This window comes from Ranitomeya imitator, chromosome 1 (genome assembly GCF_032444005.1).
Source record: "Ranitomeya imitator isolate aRanImi1 chromosome 1, aRanImi1.pri, whole genome shotgun sequence".
NCBI lineage: Eukaryota > Metazoa > Chordata > Amphibia > Anura > Dendrobatidae > Ranitomeya > Ranitomeya imitator.
In genome coordinates this window covers 889,891,651-889,918,585 of record NC_091282.1, presented here as the reverse complement: position 1 = coordinate 889,918,585, position 26,935 = coordinate 889,891,651, and the positions used below count along the sequence as shown (strand labels likewise).

General features: G+C 42.7%; 1 protein-coding gene across 1 annotated transcript in view; it reads left to right on the top strand.

The window, feature by feature from the left end:
* Window positions 1–26,935, top strand: part of DNAH6 (dynein axonemal heavy chain 6) — a 621,891-nt gene that overhangs the window by 561,945 nt on the left and 33,011 nt on the right. Inside the window, exons 69-72 of the mRNA XM_069743176.1 lie at window positions 279–400; window positions 3,265–3,394; window positions 12,590–12,717; window positions 20,925–21,110. Of these exons, the coding sequence (XP_069599277.1) occupies window positions 279–400; window positions 3,265–3,394; window positions 12,590–12,717; window positions 20,925–21,110 (566 nt within the window). The remainder of the gene's footprint in view (window positions 1–278; window positions 401–3,264; window positions 3,395–12,589; window positions 12,718–20,924; window positions 21,111–26,935) is intronic.

Below are 26,935 nucleotides of genomic sequence, written 5' to 3'. Positions count from 1 at the left end.
AATAATACCATTACCATCCTTCACTGTCCTAGGCAATATGGAGGAAATTGAAATGTTTGTAATGTAAAAAAAACATATACTTCTTGAAATGCCTGTAAGGTAGATAATATATCTAATTGGTATGTGCATTCTAGTAAATCTTTCTTCCTCAAGCTTTGGCATATTTAATTTCAAAGCACGCAGACTATTTGACGGCCTTGATTTCTTACTCATATTCTTATTCGTACTTAAAACATTGAGCTGACAAACTAATGAGCTGTGTTTTATACACTCTTTAGGTATATATTTCAGCCCAGATGCTGACAGTCTGCAGTATTACAAGGACTACATAGAAAATCTGCCCTTAACTGATGATCCAGAAATTTTTGGAATGCATGAAAATGCCAATTTAGCTTTCCAGGTTTGTGTGCTTATGGGTACTTGCTCTAATTTAATTGTGGGAAGCATGGATTCCACTATCGCTCAAAGGAAAATAATGATTTAATCATAATACTCTGTTAAACACAAATAATAGGCAGTAGCTGCTATTGTATGTCAATCTGCCAGTAATATTATTCCTCATGGAAAAAAAACTGCAATAGAAATCACAACTGTTACTATGGCAGCTCTTAGGATGTTCACACTGAGGGTTTTTTTAACAGTTTTTGAAGTAGCAACTGGGCGGAGACGATCCAAAGTGTCCTCAAAAACTCAAAACTCCTTAATAACGTTCTTCCCAAAACTCAACAAAACTCAGTGTGCAAATACCCTTATGATAGGGTCCCACAATGAGCTTTGGTGTGTTTTTGATGTTGTAGATTTTCATTACCATTTCTGCACCTATTAAGTAAATAAAGTTATTTGCATTTTGCATGCATTTATCATTTTATCATTTGTTTCTTGACGCTACGTTTTTTGTCTCTTGTTGGTACAGTATGTCATGTCTTAAACAAAGCTGCTTTGTTTTTAATACCTCCTGGTAGTTTGCTTATAATGCACATACTGATATATGTATGTTACAGTTGAAGCCAAAAGTTTACAGACACTATATATAAAGACACATATGCATGTTTTTCTCACTATCTGACATGAAATCAGAATAAACCTTTCCCATTTTAGGTCAATTAGGATTACCATAATTATTAATATTTGACAAATGCCAGAATAATGAGAGAGAGAGAGGGAATGTTTTACGACAGGAAAGATATATATCTTGGCACCATGTTAGCCAGTAGATAGAAAAATATTTAGAATTGAGAGTCCTCAGTGGTTGATACCTTTTAATGGCTAACTGAAAAGATGGTAACAAATTGCAAGCTTTCTAGACTACTCAGGTCTCTTCATCAGGCATAGACTAAAAGAAATTCTGGAGAATCACATAATTATGCACAACGCATCACAGAAAAAAAACATACATAAGACAGGTAACATGAAGCAGAATTACCATGAGTGATAAACAGTTAATGATAAACAGTGATAAACAGAAGCTCCCTGTCCTCTCCAACAGCTGCAAGAACCTTTCCTTGCAATCAGAAAAAATGTAAAACCTGTCCATTTATAATGACCACAGACAAAATAAAGATCCCCAATTCACATCAGGACTACAAGATACCAGGTACTTTCATCTGTGTCACTTCTAATGTGGTGTACCTAATTATTTGTACTAAATGTCCAACAGGGGGTCTGTATGTGGGGGAGACAGGGTAGAAACTGAGAACAAGAATAAACTTTCATCGCCATACAATGAGAGAAAAAAGAATGGATCTACCTGTGGCAATACATTTTTGTCTCCCCAATCATAACATTATGGACATGAAATTACTTGAATTAAAAGGTAACTTCAAATCTCAAAGACAGAAGAGTTTGGGAATATAAGCTGATGATGATCTTTGACAGTCTTAGTGCAGGAATGAATGTGTCCATCGATTTATGTCTTTTTACATCAAATAAGGAACTAAGGAATTTGCCCCTCAGACCATGTGGGGTCATTACAACAGAACCAGACCCCAATCAGAGGACAATAAAACATTCCTTATCTAAGAACTGGTCCTATATTTGTGGACATAACTGTTTATCACTCATGGTAATTCTGCTTCATGTCACCTGTCTTATCTATGGTTTTTTTCTGTGATGTGTTGTGCATAAATGTGTGATTCTCCAGAATTTCTTTTAGTCTATGCCTGATGAAGAGACCTGAGTAGTCTCGAAAGCTTGCAATTTGTTACCATCTTTTCAGTTAGCCATTAAACACATTTCATTAGTATTTGGTACCATTGTCCTTAAACTGAATGACTTGGGTCAAATGTTTGGGATATCCTTCCAAAATCTTCTCACAATAGTTGGTTGGAATTTGGGCCCATTCCTCCTGACAAAACTGGTGTAACTGATCCGGTTTGTAGATCGCCTTGCTCGCACCTGCATTTTCAGCTTTGCCCATACATTTTCAATAGCATTGAGATCAGGGTTTTGTGATGGCCACTCAAAAACATTGACTTTGATATCCTTAAGCCACTTTGATATGATTTTGTCAGTATGCTTCTGGTTATTGTCCATTTGGAAGACCCATTTCCGCCCAAGCTTTTCACTTTATAATACTTTGAATATATTCAATTACTACTCATTTAACATTCTGAAATCAGCTTGTTAAAATGCACCTCAAATGTTTGTGTGATGGTGCAATATGTTAGCATTTGGGGCCCCACTTTTAATTCTTGCCCAGGACCACACTTTGTCTTATACCAGCCCTGGGAAAGAGGCACAATGGCCCAGCATCTTCATTTTGATCTAATCTGTCCAAACACTGGTGGTTTGTTTAGATATAACTTTGCAAAGTTTAGCCTTTTCTTTATGAAAAGAAGATTCTTTTTGTTAAGAATGTGTTCACACTCACACATGGGAAATGCTGCACCTGCACCTGCACCCAACTGGTTTCCTTGGCATTGTGTTAATATGCATTTAAATGCTCAAGACCAGCAAATTGCCCAAACTTCTGTTTTTATAGTCACACTTGCTGATGAACAAGGGTATTTTATTAGCAGCATCTGTCTACTACTTACCTTCTCAACTCCAGTGGAAGCAGTAATAAAACACACACTGCACTATGGCCTCATTTTTGTTAAAGAAAAGGTAGTTACGGTACGTTATCGTTTCTAAAAACTGATTTGTAGTGCTTGAACCTTCAGTATACTAAATGTTACGTTTTAATATTTAGAATGAGGAGGGACAATATTTTCTAGATGAAAAATAGAAATCCTCTTGATTACCTATATATCCATCTTTCTATAGCGCAAAGAAACCAGTACTCTAATTAATACAATATTGGATGTACAACCAAGATCTACATCACAAGGAGCAGGAAAAAGTAATGATGAAATTGTTAGTGAACTCGCTGCCTCAATCCTGTCAAAGTTACCAGGTAATATTTGGATGATATCTTCAACGCAATATATTCATACTGATATTATTTGAATCCAACATTAGTGGGATCTGATAGGTGCCAGATTATATTCTGGATAATTGGATCATCATAAAAAAGATAGAAAACTCAGTTGTAGAATGAATTAAAGAAAGGAAGCCTGCCATTTACCTAGTCTTTCAAACTGTAATAGGTACAACACATACTATATGTGTTCTCCAAAACTGTATCAACTGTAAACTCCAAAAGGTGTTCTCCAAAAACAATATAATCCACATAACTGCCTGACTTAGGGTACCATCACACAGTGGCACTTTGATCGCTAGGACGGCATGATCCGTGACGTTCCAGTGATATCGTTACGATCTCGCTGTGTCTGACACGCTACTGCGATCAGGGACCCCACTGAGAATCGTACGTCGTAGCAGATTGTTTGAAACTCTCTTTCGTCGCTGGATCTCCTGCTGACATCGCTGAATCGGCGTGTGTGACGCCGATTCAGCGATGTCTTCACTGGTAACCAGGGTAAACATCGGGTTACTAAGCGCAGGGCCGCGCTTAGTAACCTGATGTTTGCCCTGGTTACCAGCGTAAACGTAAAAAAACAAACACTACATACTTACCTTCCGTGTCTGTCCTCCGGCACTGTGCTTCTCTGCACTGGCTGTGAGCGCCGGCCAGCCGGAAAGCACAGCGGTGACGTCACCGCTCTGCTTTACGGCTGACCGGCGCTGACAGTGCAGACAGATTAGTCGGGCAGCAGAGTGTAGGATGGATTGGAGTGGTGCCAGAATGGCAGTTTGTGAAGAAACTCGGCAGAAAGGTTGTTCCAGATATCTTGGAGAACTAACCAAAGAATTTCTGTGGATGTGGGCTCTTGCAAATTTGTCTGTCACTCCATGTACTCTGACAGACTTGATGTTGTTGGGGTTAGGGCTCTGTGGGGACCATATTACCACTTCCAGAACTCCTTGTTCTTCTTTACAATGAAGATGAACATATAAGAGATTACAGTAAAGTTAAGATAGTGTCTTACAGCTGATATTCTTTCTTATGGAGTCATCCACGTTTCCTGTCTTTTCCAACTGACCCAGGCCGGCATGATGACTTTTCCAGTGACAACTCATATATAGAGATTACAACAAAGACACCTTTGACTTCTCACATTTCCAGCACAATCCCCATCTATTCCCAACCTGACAAACTCCTTATCCTGCTGATACCCTAATACTGAGTCGCTGTATGTGTCCCTTTCACTGCACATGATGTGTGACACAAAACAGTGCTTCTCTTACTGCCCCACATAGTAGATGAGGGAGACAAAAAACGCATATAGGGTCTTATCCTCAGATTAAGTTTTTTAACATGGAGCTGCTCACCTGATGGTGTAAGGCAAAAAGCATGTGCGTGTTGGCTGCTGCAGATCCACGGGCCGCCCAAGCGACCTTCTAAGAGACGTAGTGCAGGATAGTTTGTGGATTAAGTCCGTGCTGCCACAATAATACAGATTCAAATGTAATGAAAAGCTCTGGTGGTTTATTCAACGCGTTTCAAGGTCTATCTAACCTCTTCATCAGGAAAATACCACAAAGATTAGATACATGGCTCAGCAGACAGTATCACACAGGATAGGTTTAGACACACAGCCCAGTATCACACAGGATAGGATTAGATACACGGCTCAGCAGACAGTATCACACAGGATAGGATTCGATACACGGGTCAGCAGTCAGTATCACACAGGATAGGATTAGACACACAGCCCAGTATCACACAGGATAGGATTAGATACACGGCTCAGCAGACAGTATCACACAGGATTGGATTCGATACACGGTTCAGCAGTCAGTATCACACAAGATAGGATTAGATACACGGCCCAGTAGACAGTAACACACAGGATAGGATTAGATACACGGCTCAGCAGACAGTATCACACAGGATAGGATTAGATACATGGCTCAGCAGGCAGTATTACACAGGATAGGATTAGATACACGGCTCAGCAGACTGTATCACACAGGATAGGATAGTTACATGGCTCAGTAGTCAGTATCACACAAGATAGGATTAGATACACGGCTCAGCAGACATAACACACAGGAGACGATTAGATACATGGCTCAGCAGACAGTATCACACAGGAGCGGATTAGATACACGGTTCAGCAGTCAGTATCACACAGGATAGGATTAGATACACGGCTCAGCAGACAGTAGCACACAGGATAGTATTAGATACACGGCTCAGCAGACAATAACACACAGGATAGGATTAGATACACGGCTCAGCAGACAGTATCACGCAGGATAGGATTAGATACACGGCTCAGCAGACAATAACACACAGGAGAGGATTAGATACACGGCTCAGCAGACAGTACCACACAGGATAGGATTAGATACATGGCTCAGCAGACAGTATCACACATGACAGGATTAAAAACATGGCTCAGCAGGCAGTATCACACAGGATAGGATTAGATATACGGCTCAGCAGACTGTATCACACAGGATAGGATAGGTACACGGTTCAGCAGTCAGTATCACCCAGGATAGAATTAGATACACGGCTCAGCAGACAGTAACACACAGGATAGGATTAGATACATGGCTCAGCAGACAGTATCACACAGGATAGGATTAGATACACAGCTCAGCAGTCAGTATCACACTGGATAGGATTAGATACACAGCTCAGCAGACAGTGACACACAGGATAGGATTAGATACGCAGTTCAGGAAACAGTATCACACATGACAGAATTAGATACACAGCTTAGCAGATGGTATCACACAGGATGTGCAATGTCCATAAACAAGGCTCAGGGACAGTCCTTGAAAGTATCGATCGATTTGCAATCTCCATGCTTTTCTCATGGTCAAATTTATGTGGCCTGTTCAAGAGTTGGAACTGCCAAAAATCTGTTCATCTTTGCACCCAAAGGAAAAACCAAAAATGTTGCTTATCCAAAAGGCTCTTGAATGAGTTGAAAAGAAAGTATTTTCAATACTTGGGTAATCATTTACTTAATTTGTGTTGCAAATCTGCAGTGTTGAGTATATGATGTAAATGTTTTTATGTGCAATATAATCATTGTAATTTGTTATAACTAACCACAGTTAGTTACTACGCCCAGGCAACGCCAGGCTCTTCAGCTAGTATATACACCATTTTCAAAATTATTATGCAAATTATATTTTTCTCAGATTTTCCTAAATGATCAGTGCAAATGACAGTCAGACTAATAAAAGTCATCACCCGTTAGAGTATACATCGAATTTTATTGAAGAAACCTCCCAATGATAACAATATAATCTCCAAAATGAATAAAAACTCAAAATGCACTGTTCCAAATTATTAGGCACAGTAGGATTTCTAAACATTTGATATATTTTAAAGAACTGAAAATGCTAATTTGTTGAATTTGCAGCATTAGGAGATCACATTCACTGAACAAAAAAGCTATTTAACTCCAAAATATCCTAACAGGCCAAGTTACATGTTAACATAGGAACCCTTCTTTGATATCACCTTCACAATTCTTGCATCCATTGAACTTGAGAGTTTTTGTAGAGTTTCTGCTTGTATTTCTTTGCATGAAGTCAGAATAGCCTCACAGAGCTGCTGTTTTGATGTGAACTGCCTCCCACCCTCATAGATCTTTTGCTTGATGATGCTCTAAAGGTTCACTATAGGGTTGAGATCTGGGAAGATGGTGGCCACACCATGAGTTTATCTCCTTTTATGCCCATAGCAGCCAATGACTCAAGAGGTATTCTTTGCAGCATGAGATGGTGCATTGTCATGCATGAAGATGATTTTGCTCCTGAAGGCACATTTCTGCTTTTTATACCATGGAAGAAAACCTTAAAGGGCCCTACCAGCTGTTTCCTCATGATTCCTGCCCAAAACATGACTGCTTCACCTCCTTGCTGAGGTCGCAGCCTTGTTGGGACATGGTGGCCATCCACCAACCATCCACTGCTCCATCCATCTGGATCATCCAGGGTTGCTCGACTCTCATCAGTAAACAAGGCTGTTTGAAAATTGGTCCTCATGTATGTCTGGGCCCACTGCAACCGTTTCTGCTTGTGGACACTGTTTAGGGGTGGCCAAATAGTTGGTTTATGCACCACAGCAAGCCTTTAACCCCTTAACGACCGCCGATACGCCTTTTAACGGCGGCAGTTAAAGGTACTTAAACCACTGTGGAAAAAGTAAATAGCGCCCCCAGAGTCGGATTTTCTCCGGGGGTCTCGGCTGCCGGGGGTAGCCGAGACCCCAGAGAACATGATTCGGGGTTTTTTTACCGACCTTTTGCGATCGCCAATAATTAACCATTTACCGGCGATCGCAAAAATAAAAAAAAGTGATTTCCCTTTTAATTTCTCTGTCCTCCGATGTGATCGCACATCAGAGGACAGAGAAATGGGGTCCCAGACAGCCCCCCAATACTCACCTGTCTCCCCCGGTCTTCCTCATGGCTCCCGATGGGCGCCGCCATCTTTTTCCGGCACAAAAATGGCGGGCGCATGCACAGTGCGCCCGCCGGCCGGCACCGGGAGGATCTTCGAGGTCTCGGCTGCCCCAAAGAACATGATCGGGGTCGGTTATACCGGCCCCTGTTTTGCGATCGCCGGTAATTAACCGTTTACCGGCGATCGCAAAAAAAAAAGTCGTGTGTAATTCTCTGTCCTCTGATGTGATCGCACTTCAGAGGACAGAGAAATAGGGGGATTCGGGGACCCTGTCATACCTACCGGTGTCCCTGGGTCCTCCTGCGTCCTCTCCTGCCCGCCGGCGTCTTCTTTGGGAAACAAAATGGCGGGCGCATGCGCAATGCGCCCGCCACCTGTCGCCATCTGCCGGCCGGCAGGAGAAAGCAGTTGGGGCTAAAATTAGGGTTAGGGTTAGGGCTAGGGTTAGGGCTAGGGCTAGGGTTAGGGCTAAATTTAGGGATGGGGCTAAATATAGGGTTAGGGTTGGGGCTAAATTTAGGGTTAGGCTTCTTTCACACTTGCGTCGGCACGGGGCCATCGCAATGCGTCGGCCCGACATACCGACGCACATTGTGAAAATTGTGCACAACGCGGGCAGCGGATGCAGTTTTTCAATGCATCCGCTGCCCAATCTATGTCCTGGGGAGGAGGGGGCGGAGTTACGGCCATGCATGCGCGGTCGGAAATGGCGGATGCGACGTACAAAAAAAGTTACATTGAACTATTTTTTGTGCCGACGGTCCGCCAAAACACAACTGCTCCAGTGCACGTCGAGATCCATCGGCAATACAAGTCTATGGGCAAAAAAACGCATCCTGCGGGCACATTTGTAGGATCCATTTTTTGTCCAAAACGACGGATTGCGATGGATGGCAAATGATGCAAGTGTGAAAGTAGCCTTAGGGCTAGGGTTAGGGTTGGGGCTAAAGTTAGGGTTAGGGCTAGGGTTGGGACTAAAGTTAGGGTTAGTGTTGGGGCTAAAGTTAGGGCTAGGGTTGCGGCTAAAGTTAGGGTTAGAGTCGGGATTAGGGTTAGGGTTTGGATTAGGGTTGGCATTAGTGTTACGCTTGGGATTAGGGATAGGTTTGGGATTAGGGTTAAGGTTAGGGTTGGGATTAGGGGTGTATTGGGATTAGGGTTAGGTTTGAGGTTAGGGTTGAGATTAGGATTAGGGGTGTGTTGGATTTAGGGTTTTGATTAGCGTTATGGTTAGGGTTGACATTAGGGTTGTTTTGGGGTAAGGGTTGTGATTATCGTTAGGGTTGTGATTAGGATTATGGATCGGGTTGGGATTAGGGTTAGGGGTGTGTTGGGGTTAGGGTTGGAGTTAGAATTGGGGGGTTTCCACTGCTTAGGTACATCAGGGGGTCTCCAAACACGACAGCCAATTTTGGTGGTTATAAATGGTATAGTCTCTAACTGGGTCACTGTGACCAGTGGGGTACTGCAGGGGTCGGTATTGGGACCAGTTCTCTTCAACATATTCATTAATTATCTGGTAGAAGGTTTACACAGTAAAATATCGATATTTGCAGATGATACAAAACTATGTAAAGCAGTTAATACAAGAGAAGATAGTATTCTGCTACAGATGGATCTGGATAAGTTGGAAACTTGGGCTGAAAGGTGGCAGATGAGGTTTAACAATGATAAATGTAAGGTTATACACATGGGAAGAAGGAATCAATATCACCATTACACACTGAACGGGAAACCACTGGGTAAATCTGACAGGGAGAAGGACTTGGGGATCCTAGTTAATGATAAACTTACCTGGAGCAGCCAGTGCCAGGCAGCAGCTGCCAAGGCAAACAGGATCATGGGGTGGATTAAAAGAGGTCTGGATACACATGATGAGAGCATTATACTGCCTCTGTACAAATCCCTAGTTAGACCGCACATGGAGTACTGTGTCCAGTTTTGGGCACCGGTGCTCAGGAAGGATATAATGGAACTAGAGAAAGTACAAAGGAGGGCAACAAAATTAATAAAGGGGATGGGAGAGCTACAATACCCAAATAGATTAGCGAAATTAGGATTATTTAGTCTAGAAAAAAGACGACTGAGGGGCGATCTAATAACCATGTATAAGTATATAAGGGGACAATACAAATATCTCGCTGAGGATCTGTTTATACCAAGGAAGGTGACGGGCACAAGGGGGCATTCTTTGCGTCTGGAGGAGAGAAGGTTTTTCCACCAACATAGAAGAGGATTCTTTACTGTTAGGGCAGTGAGAATCTGGAATTGCTTGCCTGAGGAGGTGGTGATGGCGAACTCAGTCGAGGGGTTCAAGAGAGGCCTGGATGTCTTCCTGGAGCAGAACAATATTGTAACATACAACTATTAGGTTCTGTAGAAGGACATAAATCTGGGGATTTATTATGATGGAATATAGGCTGAACTGGATGGACAAATGTATTTTTTCGGCCTTACTAACTATGTTACTATGTTACTATGTAAAACGGCGCTCCTTCCTTTCCGAGCTCTGCCGTGCGCCCAAACAGTGGTTTACCCCCACATATGGGGCATCAGTGTACTCGGGATAAATTGGACAACAACTTTAGTGGTCCAATTTCTCCTGTTACCCTTGTGAAAATAAAAACTTGGGGGCTACAAAATCTTTTTTGTGGAAAAAAAAATATTTTTTATTTTCACGACTCTGCATTCTAAACTTCTGTGAAGCACTTGGGCATTCAAAGTTCTCACCACACATCTAGATAAGTTCCTGGGGGGCCTAGTTTCCAAAATGGGGTCACTTGTGGGGGGTTACTACTGTTTAGGTACATCAGGGGCTCTGCAAACGCAACATAATGCCCACAGACCATTCTATCTAAGTCTGCATTCCAAAACGGCGCTCCTTCCTTTCCGAGCTCTGCCGTGCGCCCAAACAGTGGTTTACCCCCACATATGGGGCATCAGCGTACTCGGGATAAATTGGACAACAACTATAGTGGTCCAATTTCTCCTGTTACCCTTGTGAAAATAAAAACTTGGGGGCTACAAAATCTTGTTTATGGAAAAAAAAATATTTTTTATTTTCACGACTCTGCATTCTAAACTTCTGTGAAGCACTTGGGCATTTAAAGTTCTCACCACACATCTAGATAAGTTCCATGGGGGGTCTAGTTTCCAAAATGGGGTCACTTGTGGAGGGTTTCTACTGTTTAGGCACATCAGGGGCTCTCCAAACGCGACATGGCTTCCGATCTCAATTCCAGCCAATTCTACATTGAAAAAGTAAAACGGCACTCCTTCTCTTCCAAGCTCTGTGGTGCGCCCAAACAGTGGTTTATCCCCACATATGGGGTATCGACGTACTCAGGAGAAATTGCACAACAACTTTTGTGGTCTAATTTCTCCTGTTACCCTTGTGAAAATAACAATTTGGGGGCAAAAAGATCATTTTTGTAGAAAAAATTAAAAAAAGTTAAATGTTCATTTTTTCCTTCCACATTGTTTCAGTTCCTGTGAAGCACGTAAAGGGTTAATAAACTTCTTGAATGTGGTTTTGAGCACGTTGAGGGGGGCAGTTTTTAGAATGGTGTCACACTTGGTTATTTTCTATCATATAGACCCCTCAAAATGACTTCAAATGTGATGTGGTCCCTAAAAAAAATGGTGTTGTAAAAATGAGAAATTGCTGGTCAACTTTTAACCCTTATAATTCCCTAACAAAAACAAATTTGTTTCCAAAATTGTGCTGATGTAAAGTAGATATGTGAGAAATGTTATTTATTAACTATTTTTTGTGACATATCTCTCTGATTTAAGGACATGAAAATACAAAATTTGAAAATTGCAAAATTTTAAAAATTTTCGCCATATTTCCATTTTTTTCATAAATAATCGCAAGTAATATCGAAGAAATGTTACCACTATCATGAAGTACAATATGTCACAAAAAACAATCTCAGAATCAGCGGGATCCGTTAAAGCGTTCCAGAGTTATAACCTCATAAAGGGACAGTGGTCAGAATTGTAAAAATTGGCTCGGTCATTAAGTACCAAATTGGCTCTGTCACTAAGGGGTTAAGGGATCCTACACCTTGAGGCTTGAGGGACTCCAGAGGCACCAGCAGCTTCAAATATCCGTTTGCTGGTTTGTAGTGACTTTTTAGCAGCTGCTCTCTTAATCCAATGTACTTGCCTGGCAGAAACCTTCCTCATTCTGCCTTTATCAGCACGAACACGTCTGTGTTCAGAATCAGCCACAAATCTCTTAACAGTACGATGATTACGCTTAAGTATTCAGGAAATATCTAATATTTTCATCCCTTGACCAAGGCATTGCACTATTTGATGCTTTTCGGCAGAAGAGAGATCCTTTTTCTTTCCCATGTTACTTGAAAACTGTGGCCTGTTTAATCATGTGGAACATCATTTTTAAGTAGTTTTCCTTTAATTAGAATCACCTGGAAAACTAATTATCAGTTCACGTGTTTAAGAGTGATTTCAGTGATCCATTGAGCCCTGAGACACAATACCATCCATGAGTTTACTTGAAAAACAAAACAATTAAATCTTTATGACACTTAAATCCAATTTGCCTAATAATTTGGCACATTGTGTGTGTGTGTATATATATATATATATATATATATATTATTTTTTCTTTTTTTTTTCTTTTCAAACCCTATCTACTCAGCTTAGTCTATACCTGTTTACCTAATATTTTTATATTTTTCTGCAGACAAGTTAGACATGGAGGTTGCTTCGGAGATGCTGTTTGCTAAAGACTCTAAAGGTCGAGTAAGTTCATTGACTACCGTACTTGGGCAAGAAGTGGACAGATTTAATAATCTTCTCAGAGTTCTTAAGGTGAGTCACTTGATAAAGTATAAGCTAAATTTCTCGTTGAATTGTTAATGAATATTTAAACAAATGAATGATTACCCTTTGTATAGTTATGAATTTTTGCAATATACTTCATTACTTTATTTACTTCCTTCTCTTCCAAATACTATGTTGTAATGCCACTATGACTAATTCAAGCTTCTTAAGAAGCTCCTTTGAAATGCTGCTCAATGAGATATGTACCTTATATTTAAACAGTTTACATGAATTTCCCTCTCTATCTCTAAGTACCTTTCCCCCATACTAAAATATTTTGTTCCCTGCAATGGGGACAACAATCATCCATATATAGGCCCATTCTTTACAATACCTATAAACTCTATGAACTAGAAACAGTTGAGACCTTCTCTGCATTGTGATTATTCAAAGCAACCCTGAAAATTCCAGCTCCTCTTTCCATTCCTCTGTAAAAATGTTACCCACATCCTGCTCCCACTTACTCTGAACCTGAGCCATTGGGTCACTCAAAATCTTTAGCAACAATGAGTTGTAAACCTGAGAGATGATTCCCTTCATTGCTTTTACCTGTACTATGAAGTTTTACAGCCCATTTGAAGAAATAGGAAGATCAGAAATGGCTTCCTGAGCCCATATTGCATGTCTTATTTGCAAGTATTTAAATAATTCAGTTTTACTCAAATTAAAATCAGCTCTTCGAACAACTTGAGATGGTTATCAAAGTATAACTAATGCACATATTTCAACCCCAGATTTTTCCATTCTCCAAATCCCTCCAATCTCTGCAACTCTAGACTAAAGTTCTTCCAGATAGGCGTGTACTTTGAGCAGTCTGTCATCCCTAACCGTCTTTTAAATGTCCACCAAATTTTATGGACCAGTGACCAGGTAGGGTATATACTCGGACTACCTACAAATTTGTGTGATTCCAATATCTCCAGTAAATTCCCTTTCACCCAAGTATTTTAATACTACTGATTCTGCTTCCTGGGCCTCCTTCAATGCCCAACCTTGGGAGTGCTGAAACTGGGAAGGTATGTAGTACTCCCATAGGCAAAGCTAATCTCCCTGATTTTTTGGTAATTGCAGTTTTTCCAGTATTATTCCTGGGGGTTCTCTTTTCCACAAGAAATCTCTAAATATGTTGTGCATTTTCCAAAACCAGTATTTAGGAATCCAGAGAAGTGAACTATGCATAACATACAGAATGCATGGCACTAGCACATCTTAATGAAGTTTACTCTACCCCAGGCTTCCCATATACACACTTTATTCCTCATTTTATTGGGCAGCACGGTGGCGCAGTGGATAGCACAGCAGCCTTGCAGCGCTGGAGTCCTGGGTTCAAACCCCACTAAGGACAACATCTGCAAAGAGTTTGTATGTTCTCTCCGTGTTTGCGTGGGTTTCCTCCGGGTACTCCGGTTTCCTCCCACATTCCAAAGACATACTGATAGGGAATTTAGATTGTGAGCCCCAACGCGGACAGCGATGATAATGTGTGCAAACTGTTAAGCGCTGCGGAATATGTTAGCGCTATATAAAAATAAAGATTATTATTTTATAACCAGTGGACTTACATTTAATGGAATAAACTACTATAATTTCATAGTAATGTAAATCCCCAGATACTTAAATTTCTGAAGTACTGGAATGTTGGAGAGACTCTTCCAAATAGCAGTACTCCTGGAGTCTAAAGTTAGAAGAGCGTATTTATACCAATTTATTGTCAGACCTGAAAAGGTCCCAAATCTCTCAATTGTGTTCATTATGTTTGGAATAGAGTTATTAGCGTTATTAATGACTAATAGGTCATCAGCATATTGAGCAATTTTTTCTTCTATGTTCCCATACTTAAAACCCTCTATCCCTGGGTGTTTTCTAATAATACAAGCTAATGGTTCTACTGCAAGTGTAAAGAGAAACGACGATAGTAGGCAGCCTTGTCTAGTCCCCCTGAAAAGCTCAAATCGCTCTGACATTCCCCCTTTAGCCCTTACTTTAGCGTTCGGGGATTCATATAGTATCTTAATCCATTTAATGAAATCAGGACCAAATACCATCTCCCCTAGCACCGCCCTATAAAGTAACTTTGATAGAAACTTAAATCGGGCATTGAAACAGAACTGAAGCATAGTGTTTGAAAGAGAAGGAAGCAAGTTACGATAAAGAAGTATAATTACCAAATATTATTTTTCTTTTCTTATTTAAAATTTATATACCTGAAGACCCTCACATACAAGCACTTATTTATCTATATAATTGTCTAAGGGGTACTTCCGTCTGTTTGTCTGTCACGGAAATCCCTCGTCGCTGATTAGTCACGGCTGGCCGCAACCAATCAGCGATGGGCACAGTCCGGCCGCGAATTCGCCCTTCCCTACTCCCCTCCAGTCAGTGCCCCCTCTCTACTCCTCTCCAGTCAGTGCCAGTGTGTCGCCCCATCTTGGACCAACTTTTTACTATTGATGCTGCCTATGCAGCCTATGTGGCTGTCTGTGTTATATACTACGTGGGCTGTGCTATATACTATGTGGCTGTGCTATATACTACATGGCTGTGCTATATACTACGTGGCTGTGCTATATACTACGTGGCTGTGCTATATACTACGTGGCTGCTATATACTACGTGGCTGTGCTATATACTACGAGGGCTGTGTTATATACTACGTGGCTGTGCTATATACTACGTGGCTGCTATATACTATGTGGTTGTGTTATATACTACGTGGGCTGTGTTATATACTATGTAGCTGTGCTATATTTTACGTGGGCTGTGTTATATACTATGTGGCTGCTATATACTATGTGGCTGTGCTATATACTACGTGGGCTGTGTTATATACTACATGGCTGTGATATATACTTTGTGGGCTGTGCTATATACTACATGGGCTGTGTTATATACTACGGGGCTGCTATATACTACGTGGCTGTGCTATCTACTACGTAGCTGTGTTATATGCTACGTGGCTGTGCTATATACTACATGGCTGCTATATACTATGTGGCTGTGCTGTATACTACATGGCTGTCTGTGTTATATACTATTTGGCTGTGCTATATACTATGTGGCTGTGCTATATACTACGTGGCTGCTATATACTGCATGGTTGTGCTATATACTATGTGGGCTGTGTTATATACTATGTGGCTGTACTATATACTACATGGCTGTACTATATACTACATGGACTGTGTTATATACTGCGTGGCTGCTATATAATACGTGGCTGCTATATACTACGTGGATGTGCTATATACTATGTGGGCTGTGCTATATACTACATGGCTGTGATGTATACTTTGTGGGCTGTGCTATATACTGCGTGGGCTGTGTTATATACTACGTGGCTGTGTTATATGCTATGTGGCTGTGCTATATACTACGTGGCTGCTATATACTATGTGGCTGTGCTTTATACTACATGGCTGTCTGTGTTATATACTATGTTGCTGTGCTATATACTACATGGCTGTGCTATATACTACGTGGCTGCTATATACTACATGGTTGTGCTATATACTACGTGGGCTGTGTTATTTACTATGTGGCTGTACTATATACTACGTGGACTGTGTTATATACTGCGTGGCTGCTATATACTACGTGGCTGCTATATACTATGTGTCTGCTATATACTACGTGGCTGTGCTATATACTACATGGGCTGTGTTATATACTACATGGGCTGTGTTACATACTATGTTGGGCTGTGCTGTGTACTATGTGGCTGTGATATATACTTCGTGGGCTGTGTTATATACTACGTGGGCTGTGTTATATACTATGTGGGCTGTGCTATATACTACGTGGTTGTGTTATATACTACGTGGCTGCTATATACAACATGGCTGTGCTATATACTACATGGCTGTGCTATATACTATATGGCTGTGTTATATACTACGTGGCTGTGCTATATACTACGTGGCTGCTATATACTATGTGACTGTGCTATATACTACGTGGCTGTGTTATATGCTACGTGGCTGTGTTGTATACTACGTGGCTGTGTTATATACTACGTGGGCTGTGTTATATACTACGTGGCTGTGCTATATATTACGTGGCTGTGCTCTATACTACGTGGCTGTGTTATATACTATGTGGCTGTACTATATCCTGTACCCCGAACCCCGACATCCTGCAACCTTAACGCCCGACATCCTGCGACCAATCAGTGACAGATGCAGTCTAGCCGCGAATTGACGGTGGATTTGAACCACGCTTCGCTGATTGGTTGTGCCCAGCTGGCCAATCATCGATATTGGTGCGGAATTTATCCCCCACTCACAGCGGGACGTACATATATACATACATATTCTAGAATACCCGATGCGTTAGAATCGGGCCACATCTAGTTAAAATAATAAATGTTTATTCATCTTCACTAATATTAAAAGATCTAAAGAAGGAATCCAAAATTGTCAGCCCTTTGCTGAAATATACTGGATTTCATACCAATAAATAGTAACACACTCAATTGTATCGATATAATAATGAAATGCTGGTTATAGTGTGCCTATGTGTGTGAGGAGGGCTTTACTGTACTTTAAATTTTTCAAGGCTATTGTTTTTCTGATGCATTTAACCCCTTAACCCCCGGAGCTTTTTTCGGTTTTGCGTTTTCGTTTTTTGTTCCCCTTCTTTCCAAATCCATACCTTTTTTATTTTTCCGTCAATATGGCCATGTGAGGAGTTGTTTTTGCGTACTGAGTTGTACTTTTTGAATGACACCTTTGGTTTTACCCTGTCGGGAAAAAAATACAAATGTGGTGAAATTGCAAAAAAAGTGCAATCCCACAGTTGTTTTTTGTTTGGCTTTTTTACTAGGTTCATTAAATGCTAAAACTGACCTGCATTATGATTCTCCAGGTCATTACAAGTTCATAGACACCAAACATGTCTAAGTTCTTTTTTATCTAAGTGGTGAAAAAAAAATTCCAAACTTTGTTAAAAAAAAAAAATTGTGCCATTTTCCAATACCAGTACCATCTCCATTTTTCGTGATCTTGGGTTGGGTGAGGGCTTAGTTTTTGCATGCCAAGCTGACGTTTTTAATGATACAATATTGGTGCAGATACGATGTTTTGATTCCCCGTTATTGCATTTTAATGCAATGTCGCGGCGACCAAAAAAAAGTAGTTTTGACTTTTTTTAACTTTCATATTTTAATATTTTTAAAAACAATTTTTTTTACTTTTGGCATGCTTCAATAGTCTCCATAGGAGACTAGAAGCTGCCACAACCAGATCAGCTCTGCTACATAGATTCGATGTTCCGATCGCCTCTATATAGCAGAATTGCTCACTTGCTAGGAGTGCCGACCTCTGGGTGGCGCTCACAGCAAGCCGACACTGACAACCATCGAGGTCTACAGGAGACCTCAGGTTGTCATGCCAACACACCGGTTGTCACCGGGGGTCACCGTTGTGCGTATCTTGGGCCCGATGGCCGGAAGTGCGATTTAAATGCTGCTGTCAGAGTTTGACAGCGGCATTTAACTGGTTAATGGCTGTGGGTGGATCGCGATTCCACCCGCGGCTATTGCAGGCACATGTCAGCTATTCAAAACAGCTGACATGTCCCCGGAAAGATGTGGGTTCACCCCCAGAGCCAACATCAAAGGGAGGGAGTCTGCCATAAATGTACGTGCAATGTCAGTAAGGGGTTAACCACTAACTTTTAGGCTGTGTGCCCACGTTGTGTTTTCTATGTTTTTATATGGCGAATTTTGAAGAAAATGGATCCGTCTGAAATTGTGAGAAACTGATGCAATGGATCCGTTTTTTCACCGGATCCGTCGCTGTGCGTTTTTTTGACGGACACAAGAAACAGTCCTATGTCCATTTTCTCCAGCCACTGGAAAACGAATTTTCGACGGATCCAGCAAAAATCGAATGAAACGTGAGGCCATTCGTCGCAATCCAGCGCTAATACAAGTCTATGAGGAAAAAATCAGGCGGCAACTTTTGCCGGATCCATTTTTTTCAAAATTTGCCTGATGTGTGAAAGCAGCCATGCTGATAGAGAATTTAGATTGTGAGCCCCTTTGGGGCAGTGATGATAATGTGTGTAAAGCGCTGCAGAATATGTTAGCACTATGTAAAAATAAAAAATAATTAATTAATAATTCTGAAAAAAAATTGTTACTTCTTAAGACTGGGTTCATCATTTTGTGGACATGTAAAACTCTGGGTGCAGGAGATACCTGCTAGTTTTTATTTTGGTCTATAAAATGGACCTAAATAATACAGTCATGGCCAAAATTTTTGAGAATGACACCAAAATTATATTTTCACATGATCTGCTGCCCTCTGGTTTTTATTAGTGTTTGTCTGATGTTTATATCACATACAGAAGTATAATTGCAATCATATTATGAGTACCAATAGGTTATATTGACAGTTAGAATGAGTTAATGCAGCAAGTCAATATTTGCAGTGTTGACCCTTCTTCTTCAAGACCTCTGCAATTCTCCCTGGCATGCTCTCAATCAACTTCTGGACCAAATCCTGACTGATAGCAGTCCATTCTTGCATAATTAATGCTTGCATTTTGCCAGAATTTGTTGGTTTTTGTTTGTCCACCCGTCTCTTGATGATTGACCACAAGTTCTCAATGGGATTAAGATCTGGGGAGTTTCCAGGCCATGGACCCAAAATCTCTATGTTTTGTTCCATGAGCTATTTAGTTATCACCTTTGCTTTATGGCAAGGTACTCCATCATGCTGGAGAAGGCATTGTTGGGCGCCAAACTGCTCTTAACAGTTGGGAAAAGTTGCTCTTGGAGGACATTCTGGTACCATTCTTTATTCATGGCTGTGTTTTTAGGCAAGACTGTGAGTGAGCTGATTCCCTTGGCTGAGAAGCAACCCCACACATGAATGGTTTCAGGATGCTTTACAGTTGGCATGAGACAAGACTGGTGGTAGCGCTCACCTCTTCTTCTCCGAATAAGCTGTTTTCCAGATGTCCCAAACAATCGAAAAGGGGATTCATCAGAGAAAATGACTTTGCCCCAGTCCTCAGCAGTCCACTCCCTGTACCTTTTGCAGAATATCAGTTGGTCCCTGATGTTTTTTCTGGAGAGAAGTGGCTTCTTTGCTGCCCTCCTTGAAACCAGGCCTTGCTCAAAGAGTCTCTGCCTCACAGTGCGTGCAGAAGCACTCACACCAGCCTGCTGCCATTCCTGAGCAAGCTCGGCACTGCTGGTAGTCCGATCCCGCAGCTGAAACAGTTTTAAGATACGGTCCTGGCGCTTGCTGGTCTTTCTTGGGCGCCCTGGAGCCATTTTGACAACAATGGAAGCTCTTTCCTTGAAGTTCTTGATGATGCGATAGATTGTTGACTGAGGAGCAATCTTTGTAGCTGCGATACTCTTCCCTGTTAGGCCATTTTTGTGCAGTGCAATGATGGCTGCACGTGTTTCTTTAGAGATAACCATGGTTAACTGAAGAGAAACAATGATACCAAGCACCAGCCTCCTTTTAAAGTGTCCAGTGATGTCATTCTTACTTAATCATGACTGATCGCCAGCCCTGTCCTCATCAACACCCACACCTGTGTTAATGGATCAATCACTAAAACGATGTTAGCTGCTCCTTTTAAGGCAGTACTGCAATGATGTTGAAATGTGTTTTGGGGGTTAAAGTTCATTTTCTGGGCAAATATTGACTTTGCAAGTACAGTAACTGCTGTTAAGCTGATCACTCTGACATTCAGGAGTATATGCAAATTGCCATTAGAAAAAATGAAGCAGTAGACTTTGGAAAAATTAATATTTGTCTCATTCTCAAAATTTTTGTCCATGACTGTACGTATTGCTATTTTTTTATAGTCTATGTGGAAAATCTAGTTTTTTGGCCAACAGATTTCTAACAGCCACTGTATCTCCACTGACTCCCTCCACCCATATATACAGGCACATTTAGCTTAGCTGAGAGTGTATGTTTTTGATGGGGTTAAAATTCAACATGCACATTCTTTCTGTCTCCTGACATCACCCTTTTTTTTATTCTGACATAACTTGTTTGGTAAGGGGAGTAGTGATGATCAGGATTTAGGTATCTGAATGTGTTACACATTTAACAACTGAAATGCCTAAAAGGACCCTCATGCTTGAATCTCAAACATATGATTAATATAATGTGATTTTAAGTTACCAAGGAATCCATGTTAATATTCCTATTTATGTCATCCTGCAGAATTCTCTAGAGACCCTTAATAAAGCTATTGCTGGGTTTGTGGTTATGTCGGAGGAAATGGAGAGAATATACAAAAGCTTCCTGAATAATCAGGTTCCTACACTGTGGGCTGATGCTGCTTATCCATCCCTGAAACCCTTAGGATCGTGGGTCAAAGATCTGCTTCTGAGGACATCATTTATTGATGTGAGTACCAGAAATTTTTACACAGTTGTTCTCAACACTCTTTGTTTATTTCCTAGGTGATCTATAGGAACCCAAGACTGAATAAATACAAGAAAACTTGTGTTTAGGATGTTCTGCATATTTCTGAAATCAGAATCAGTATTTTTAATCAGGCTAGAGATTGGCGGTCCCCTGGATGTTTAGGTCCGGCGGGTTCTGCCGAACAGTTAAAAAAAGTTTGGGTACCAGAACAGTACCCGGACCTATACCCAAAGCCGGACCCCATTCACTTGACTGAGGAGCCCGAACATCCAGTGTTTGCCATGCTGTCAGGTGCATGACAGCGCGATAAACACTGCTTCTGATTGCCGGTAAAATCATTATCACTGGTCAGAAAGCCGCGGTTCCCACACTGTCAAATTTCAGCAGGAGCCTGCAGCTGTGATCGAAGGTATAAAGTTTACCTCTGGTCACTGTTGTCAGCTGATGGGACTACTGCTCCCATCAGCCGAAGCCTGCTGCCGCTAATAACAGTGAGAGCAGGCAGTGGCTGATGGGAGTATTCATCAGCCAGCGCCTGCTTTCTAAATAAATAATTTTTTTTTAAAAACAGCATGGTTTCACTTATATTTTTGATAACCAGCCAGGCAAAATGTCTCATGAAAAAGTCTCAGTGCAAAGACAAGTTCACCGCAGTTCAAATTAACTCCAGTGAAAGTCTCCCGGTGAACTGCGATGAACTAACCTCTGCACCATGATACTTTTTCTCACTGTGCTAGGCTTGATCTTACTGCAGGTAGGTCACCGCAGTTCATTGGCCTAGCTGGGAACTCAGCCTCAGTGACTTGCGGTAACCTTGATAAGGTCACCGCTGCTCACTGATGCTGCACTCGCAACAGCTCATTCATCAGTGATTTTCAGCCTGGATGGTCGCATCTTGGCACTGTCCAGATTGAAAACTACACTGCTCAAAAAAATTAAGGGAACACTAAAATCCCATGTCCTAGATATCACTGAATGAAATATTCCAGTTGTAAATCTTTATTCATTACATAGTGGAATGTGTTGAGAACAATAAAACCTAAAAATTATTAACGTAAATCACAACTAATATCCCAAGGAGGATATTATTACATTATTATTACAACCCCTTCCCCCCTCAAGTAGTGTACATACTAGTGACCTCAACAGGTCGCTTGTCAAGTACACGTAAACATGGCCAACATAACTCATGGCTCCTGCCTGGACAATCCATTAGCGTTTGTGTCGACTGCCTCATCTTTATTGTAAGGTGCATTTGTAGGCTTAAAGGCGGGCTCCATTTTACATCCTCTGTGACTTAACATCTGCTTTCTGCACCCACAAATCGACATTGTAGCTCTCACACATCATTTCCTAAGACAATATCTGCAGGCAGGCCCCTCATCACCCCAACCACGCATTGCTTGACCCCAAAGCCAAAGTCCAGTTCTACACTTGCTTTTGGGATATTCTTCCATTGGCCTCCAGCTAATTCAATGGTAATCCCAGGTCCATGCTGTATTGCCTGTGGCCGAACCACTCTGGGATCAGCTATGGTGAGAAATGCCCTAGAGTCACAAAAGCCAAGAACTCTTCGACCATCCAGCATGACCTCCTGTAAGTGCTTTCTTTGAGGATTAAAGGAACTCGTGGCTGTGGCCTGCACCCCATAAACCCCTAATAGTTGAACATGGTTTCTAAGCTATTAGGCAAATCAATTTGTAGGGGTGGCACCTCTTCCTCCATTGTGTTTGGCTGTAAATAATTGATAGGCAGATTTGGTGCAGGGTCAATCCTCAGTTGACCCTGAGGTCAGGTGTCTTGTAGATGCCCAGTCTGCCCACATTGGTAACAGCTGCGCTCTATCACACTCCTTCCCATGTGCACTATGCGGATGGAGGTAAGGGAACCTGGAGGCTGATATCTATGTGACGGTGCATGAGGTGGTTGTTGGGGTTGAGACCGATTTCTCCACTGTATAGCTGGGCAGGTGGCCTGCAGATACCCGGGATGCCCACATCCATAACACCTGGCTCTACTACTTTCTCTCCTTGTAGCATTTCAGAGGAAGAGGCAATACTAGCTGGAAGGTGAGTCACATGGGTATCAACAAGAGTTGGTGGTCTAGTGGGACAGCAAACTTTGGGGACTGAAGGACAAGAGACCACTGATGGTGGGGTGTTGGTAGTTTTTACTTCATCCACCAGTAAATTTTTCCACTGAGGCTTGATGGCGAGAACCTCATCAGCTAAAGCAGCAGCTTGCTCCACTGTCACTGGTTTCCTCTCTCGCACCCATTCACGGATCTCAGCGCGACATTTGGCGTAGAACTGTTCTTTTAGGATGACCTGGAGGAAGGCCTCCCAGGTTAAGGCCCCCTCTCCCTCCAGCCAGCGGTGGCACACATGTTTGAGCCTGTGGGCATATATCTTGAAAGACACTTCCCCCTCACAGGCTAAGGAGCGGAACTGCCCTCTGTAAGTGTCTGGAGTTACAGCATAATGTTCAAGAATGGCCTCTTTTACCTCCTCGTACTCACTGTTCCACTGAGGGTCTATAACTCTGTAGGCTTCGGCAGCTCCACTATCTAAGAGCCCCACCAGATGTCTGACTCGCTCCCTTTCTGGAACTTCCATTAATCGACATTGATGTTCGAAGTCCTGGAAGAAGACCTCAATGTCGCCTGCAGCCTCGTTAAACGGCTTAAAGTCCTTACGGTACACCCTTGGGAATTCCCTCATAGTGGGTGCTGTGGTTACAGTCTGTCTGGAGCTTCTAGCTGCTTCCATCATGCGCTGTCTCTCCTTAGCTGTGCGAGTAGCCTCTCTCTTAACCTCTATGGTGGCCTCATCCCCAAGCAATGCCATCTCCTCCTCATACCACACAACCCACTGACTTTTTTGGGTATTTACCTGCAGCTCCTCTCTTTCCTCCCTTTGCTGTGGGAATCCTTCTTCGGTTCCATCTTGCAGGTAAGCTCCTTCCAAAGCCTTAATTAGTTGGTCCTTGGTCAGTCCTTTATAGTAGACTCCTAATTCACGGGCCTTTGTTTGTAAACTCGCCACAGTCCAGTTCCTGTATCCTGAGGTTCCGGTTCCAGACATTGATGAGCCGCTGTCCTCCATTCCCTTTTCTCTGACCCCACTGCTTGCCAACAGTTTGTGATGGGGTATGCGACAGAGCAGAAAGAGACACCAAGCCATAATCAATCCAGCAAGATTTATTGGAACAGGAAACTGGGACAACGCAAATGAAAGTAATTCTGCAGCATCCACAATGAGTCCACAATGAGTCCACAGAAAGTGAGTAGATCCGGGGCGCCACCCGGTAATCCGACGCCAGGGAAATAGCAATAGTCCTTGAGTGAATTCAACAGATACAGCAGATGAGGGGCACAACACAGTCCCATGTGGCAGCTTCCAAAAATACACACAGTCACAGGGATCTCGCCTCAGCCTAAGATCCCAACCCTTCGCAAGTCACCACACAATTGAATCAGCCAACATATGAGTCTATTGTTCTGTGACCAGGGATCCACCCCTCCATGGGGGAGGGCTCCCCCCTACTGGTTGTTGACTCCAGCCTGATTACATGGCAGTCCAGGGACACAGGCCTGGGGAGAGACACGATGTTACAATGTCCCTCTATGTACAGTAATAATGGCCCATGAGTCTCCCCATGTACAGTAATTATGACCCCAGTATCGGTGATGTGAACAGGCGGTAATGTGACTGCAGGTATACAACTTGCAGTCATGTGTCGACTACACTCTTTTGGCTTCTCTCAATTCTTTTTTTATTGAAAGACGCCAAACGTATCTAGTCAGCGCGTGCAAATAGCAAACATGCACTTGCATGACCGCCTGATCGCACCTGATCGGACTCATGGCAGCAGGCGCACTGCACTTTGTCATGATATGGCAGTCTGCAGTCACATAGATTGACCGCAGACTTTTATCCCAAGCCTGGCCTACCCCTTTAAAGGTAAGCTCACAGGTGATAAAGGCTGCTCAAACTATGTGCAACATGTATCAGGCCCCAGTTGTAGTGTCTCACCAGGTATGTTTGGCTCTATAAAGTTGCTGAGTTTCAGAGAAAAACATACTTTTAATAGGTGCTGGGGAGAAAGCGGCGCTGTGCTGTAGTCCTACAGACAGGTCCCTGGTTGCACCGCACTGTCAGTGGGTGGGGAGAAGCCGCCGGGGCCTGTCTGTAGGACTAGTGCACAGCACCACACTGTCAGCGGGTGGGGAGAAGCCTCCGGGGACCTGTCTATAGGACTAGTGCACAGCACCGTATTGTCAGCGAGTGGGGAGAAGCCACCAGGGACCTGTCTGAAGGACTATTGCACAGCACCGCTCACTCCCTAGTAGCTATTATTATGTTTTTCTATGAATCACTGCAGCTTTACAGTATATGCAAACGTTACAGTAATTGATAGCGCTTTGGACGCAGCACATGTCCGATGTGTCCAAAGTGCTGCCGCTATTGAACCCAGGTGATTCCGCATGTGTTCACTGAACCGTGCTGATTCATCGCATCCAATACATTGTACAGGTGACATTTATCTTGGATAAATAGACATAGTGCGCTCTGGAAAGATGCGCCGCATATCTGTCTCCACAGGTAAACCACGGGCGTCGCAGGCGTCTATGGACGCATAGTGGACATGGGATTTCTTGAAATCCCATCCACTATGCTGTAACATTTGCACGAAGCACAAGTACACAGCGTCCAACCGCAGCATTTACTGACCCTGTGCACCTACCCTTATAGAGACAAACTTGTCCGCCTGGTACACTACAGACGGTGCTGATAGATGCTGTACAAACCATGAGCTCAGGCTCCCTTAAATAACTTTATAACAATAAGTCACTTACTATTACAGCATTACATATAATGCAGCTCACAACATGGTTACTGTATGGGGGCATGTTATACTAACAGGCTGGGGCTTATAAGACCCCGGCTGTAAAAATAATAAGCCCGCTATCGCCCCATCAGCCCCCCAAACAGCACTTATTTCATGTGATGTAGTGCAGAGTGCTAAAACACTATTATAGTAAGTATAATAATAAGGCCCCAGCCCTGTCCTCCCTCCACCACCCCTTCAGTGCACACCCTGCCCCCATCCTCTCACATTCACCCCACAGTGACATTTACCTGAATTTATTAGCCTACATTCTGGCAGCCCTCAGATGGAGTTTGCAGGCAGCTAGTTCATGGATGGCACTGCAGTGTCTCACCAAGTGCTGCAGGCAGAGAGCGTGAGGTGAGGTCAGACATGACCAGGCAGTGTCTGAGGTAAATCAGCGGTAAGCACTAGGACCCAGAGGAGCTCGAGCGTGCATGAAGGAGAGCACACAGGAGTGGAACAGAGCCTGTCAGAATCTTATTAGGTGAGCTCCTGCCGCTCAGTACACTGCACTAAGGACTCTGCCACTGTGCCAGCCAGCGTGCAGCATCTCAGGTGGATAGGGAAGCAGGCAATTTGCCGTGCTCTCCCTTAGAAGTTGGGGTTGGTTTGGGTGGGCTCCTTCATGAACCTGGGCCCGGGGCGCTGGCCCCCTCTGCCCCCCAGTAGCTATGCTACTGCTCCTCCGCCCTGTCCTGGTATGCATGATTCCCCCATCCTGTCCTGGTATGCATGGCTCCCCTATCCTGCCCTGGTATGCATGATTCCCCTTTCCTGTCCTGGTATGCATGGTGCCTCCATCCTGTCCTGGTATGAATGGCTCCCCCATCCTGTCCTAATAAGCAACGCTCCCCCATCCTATCCTGGTATGCATGGATCCCACATTCTGTCCTGGTATGCATGGCTCCCTT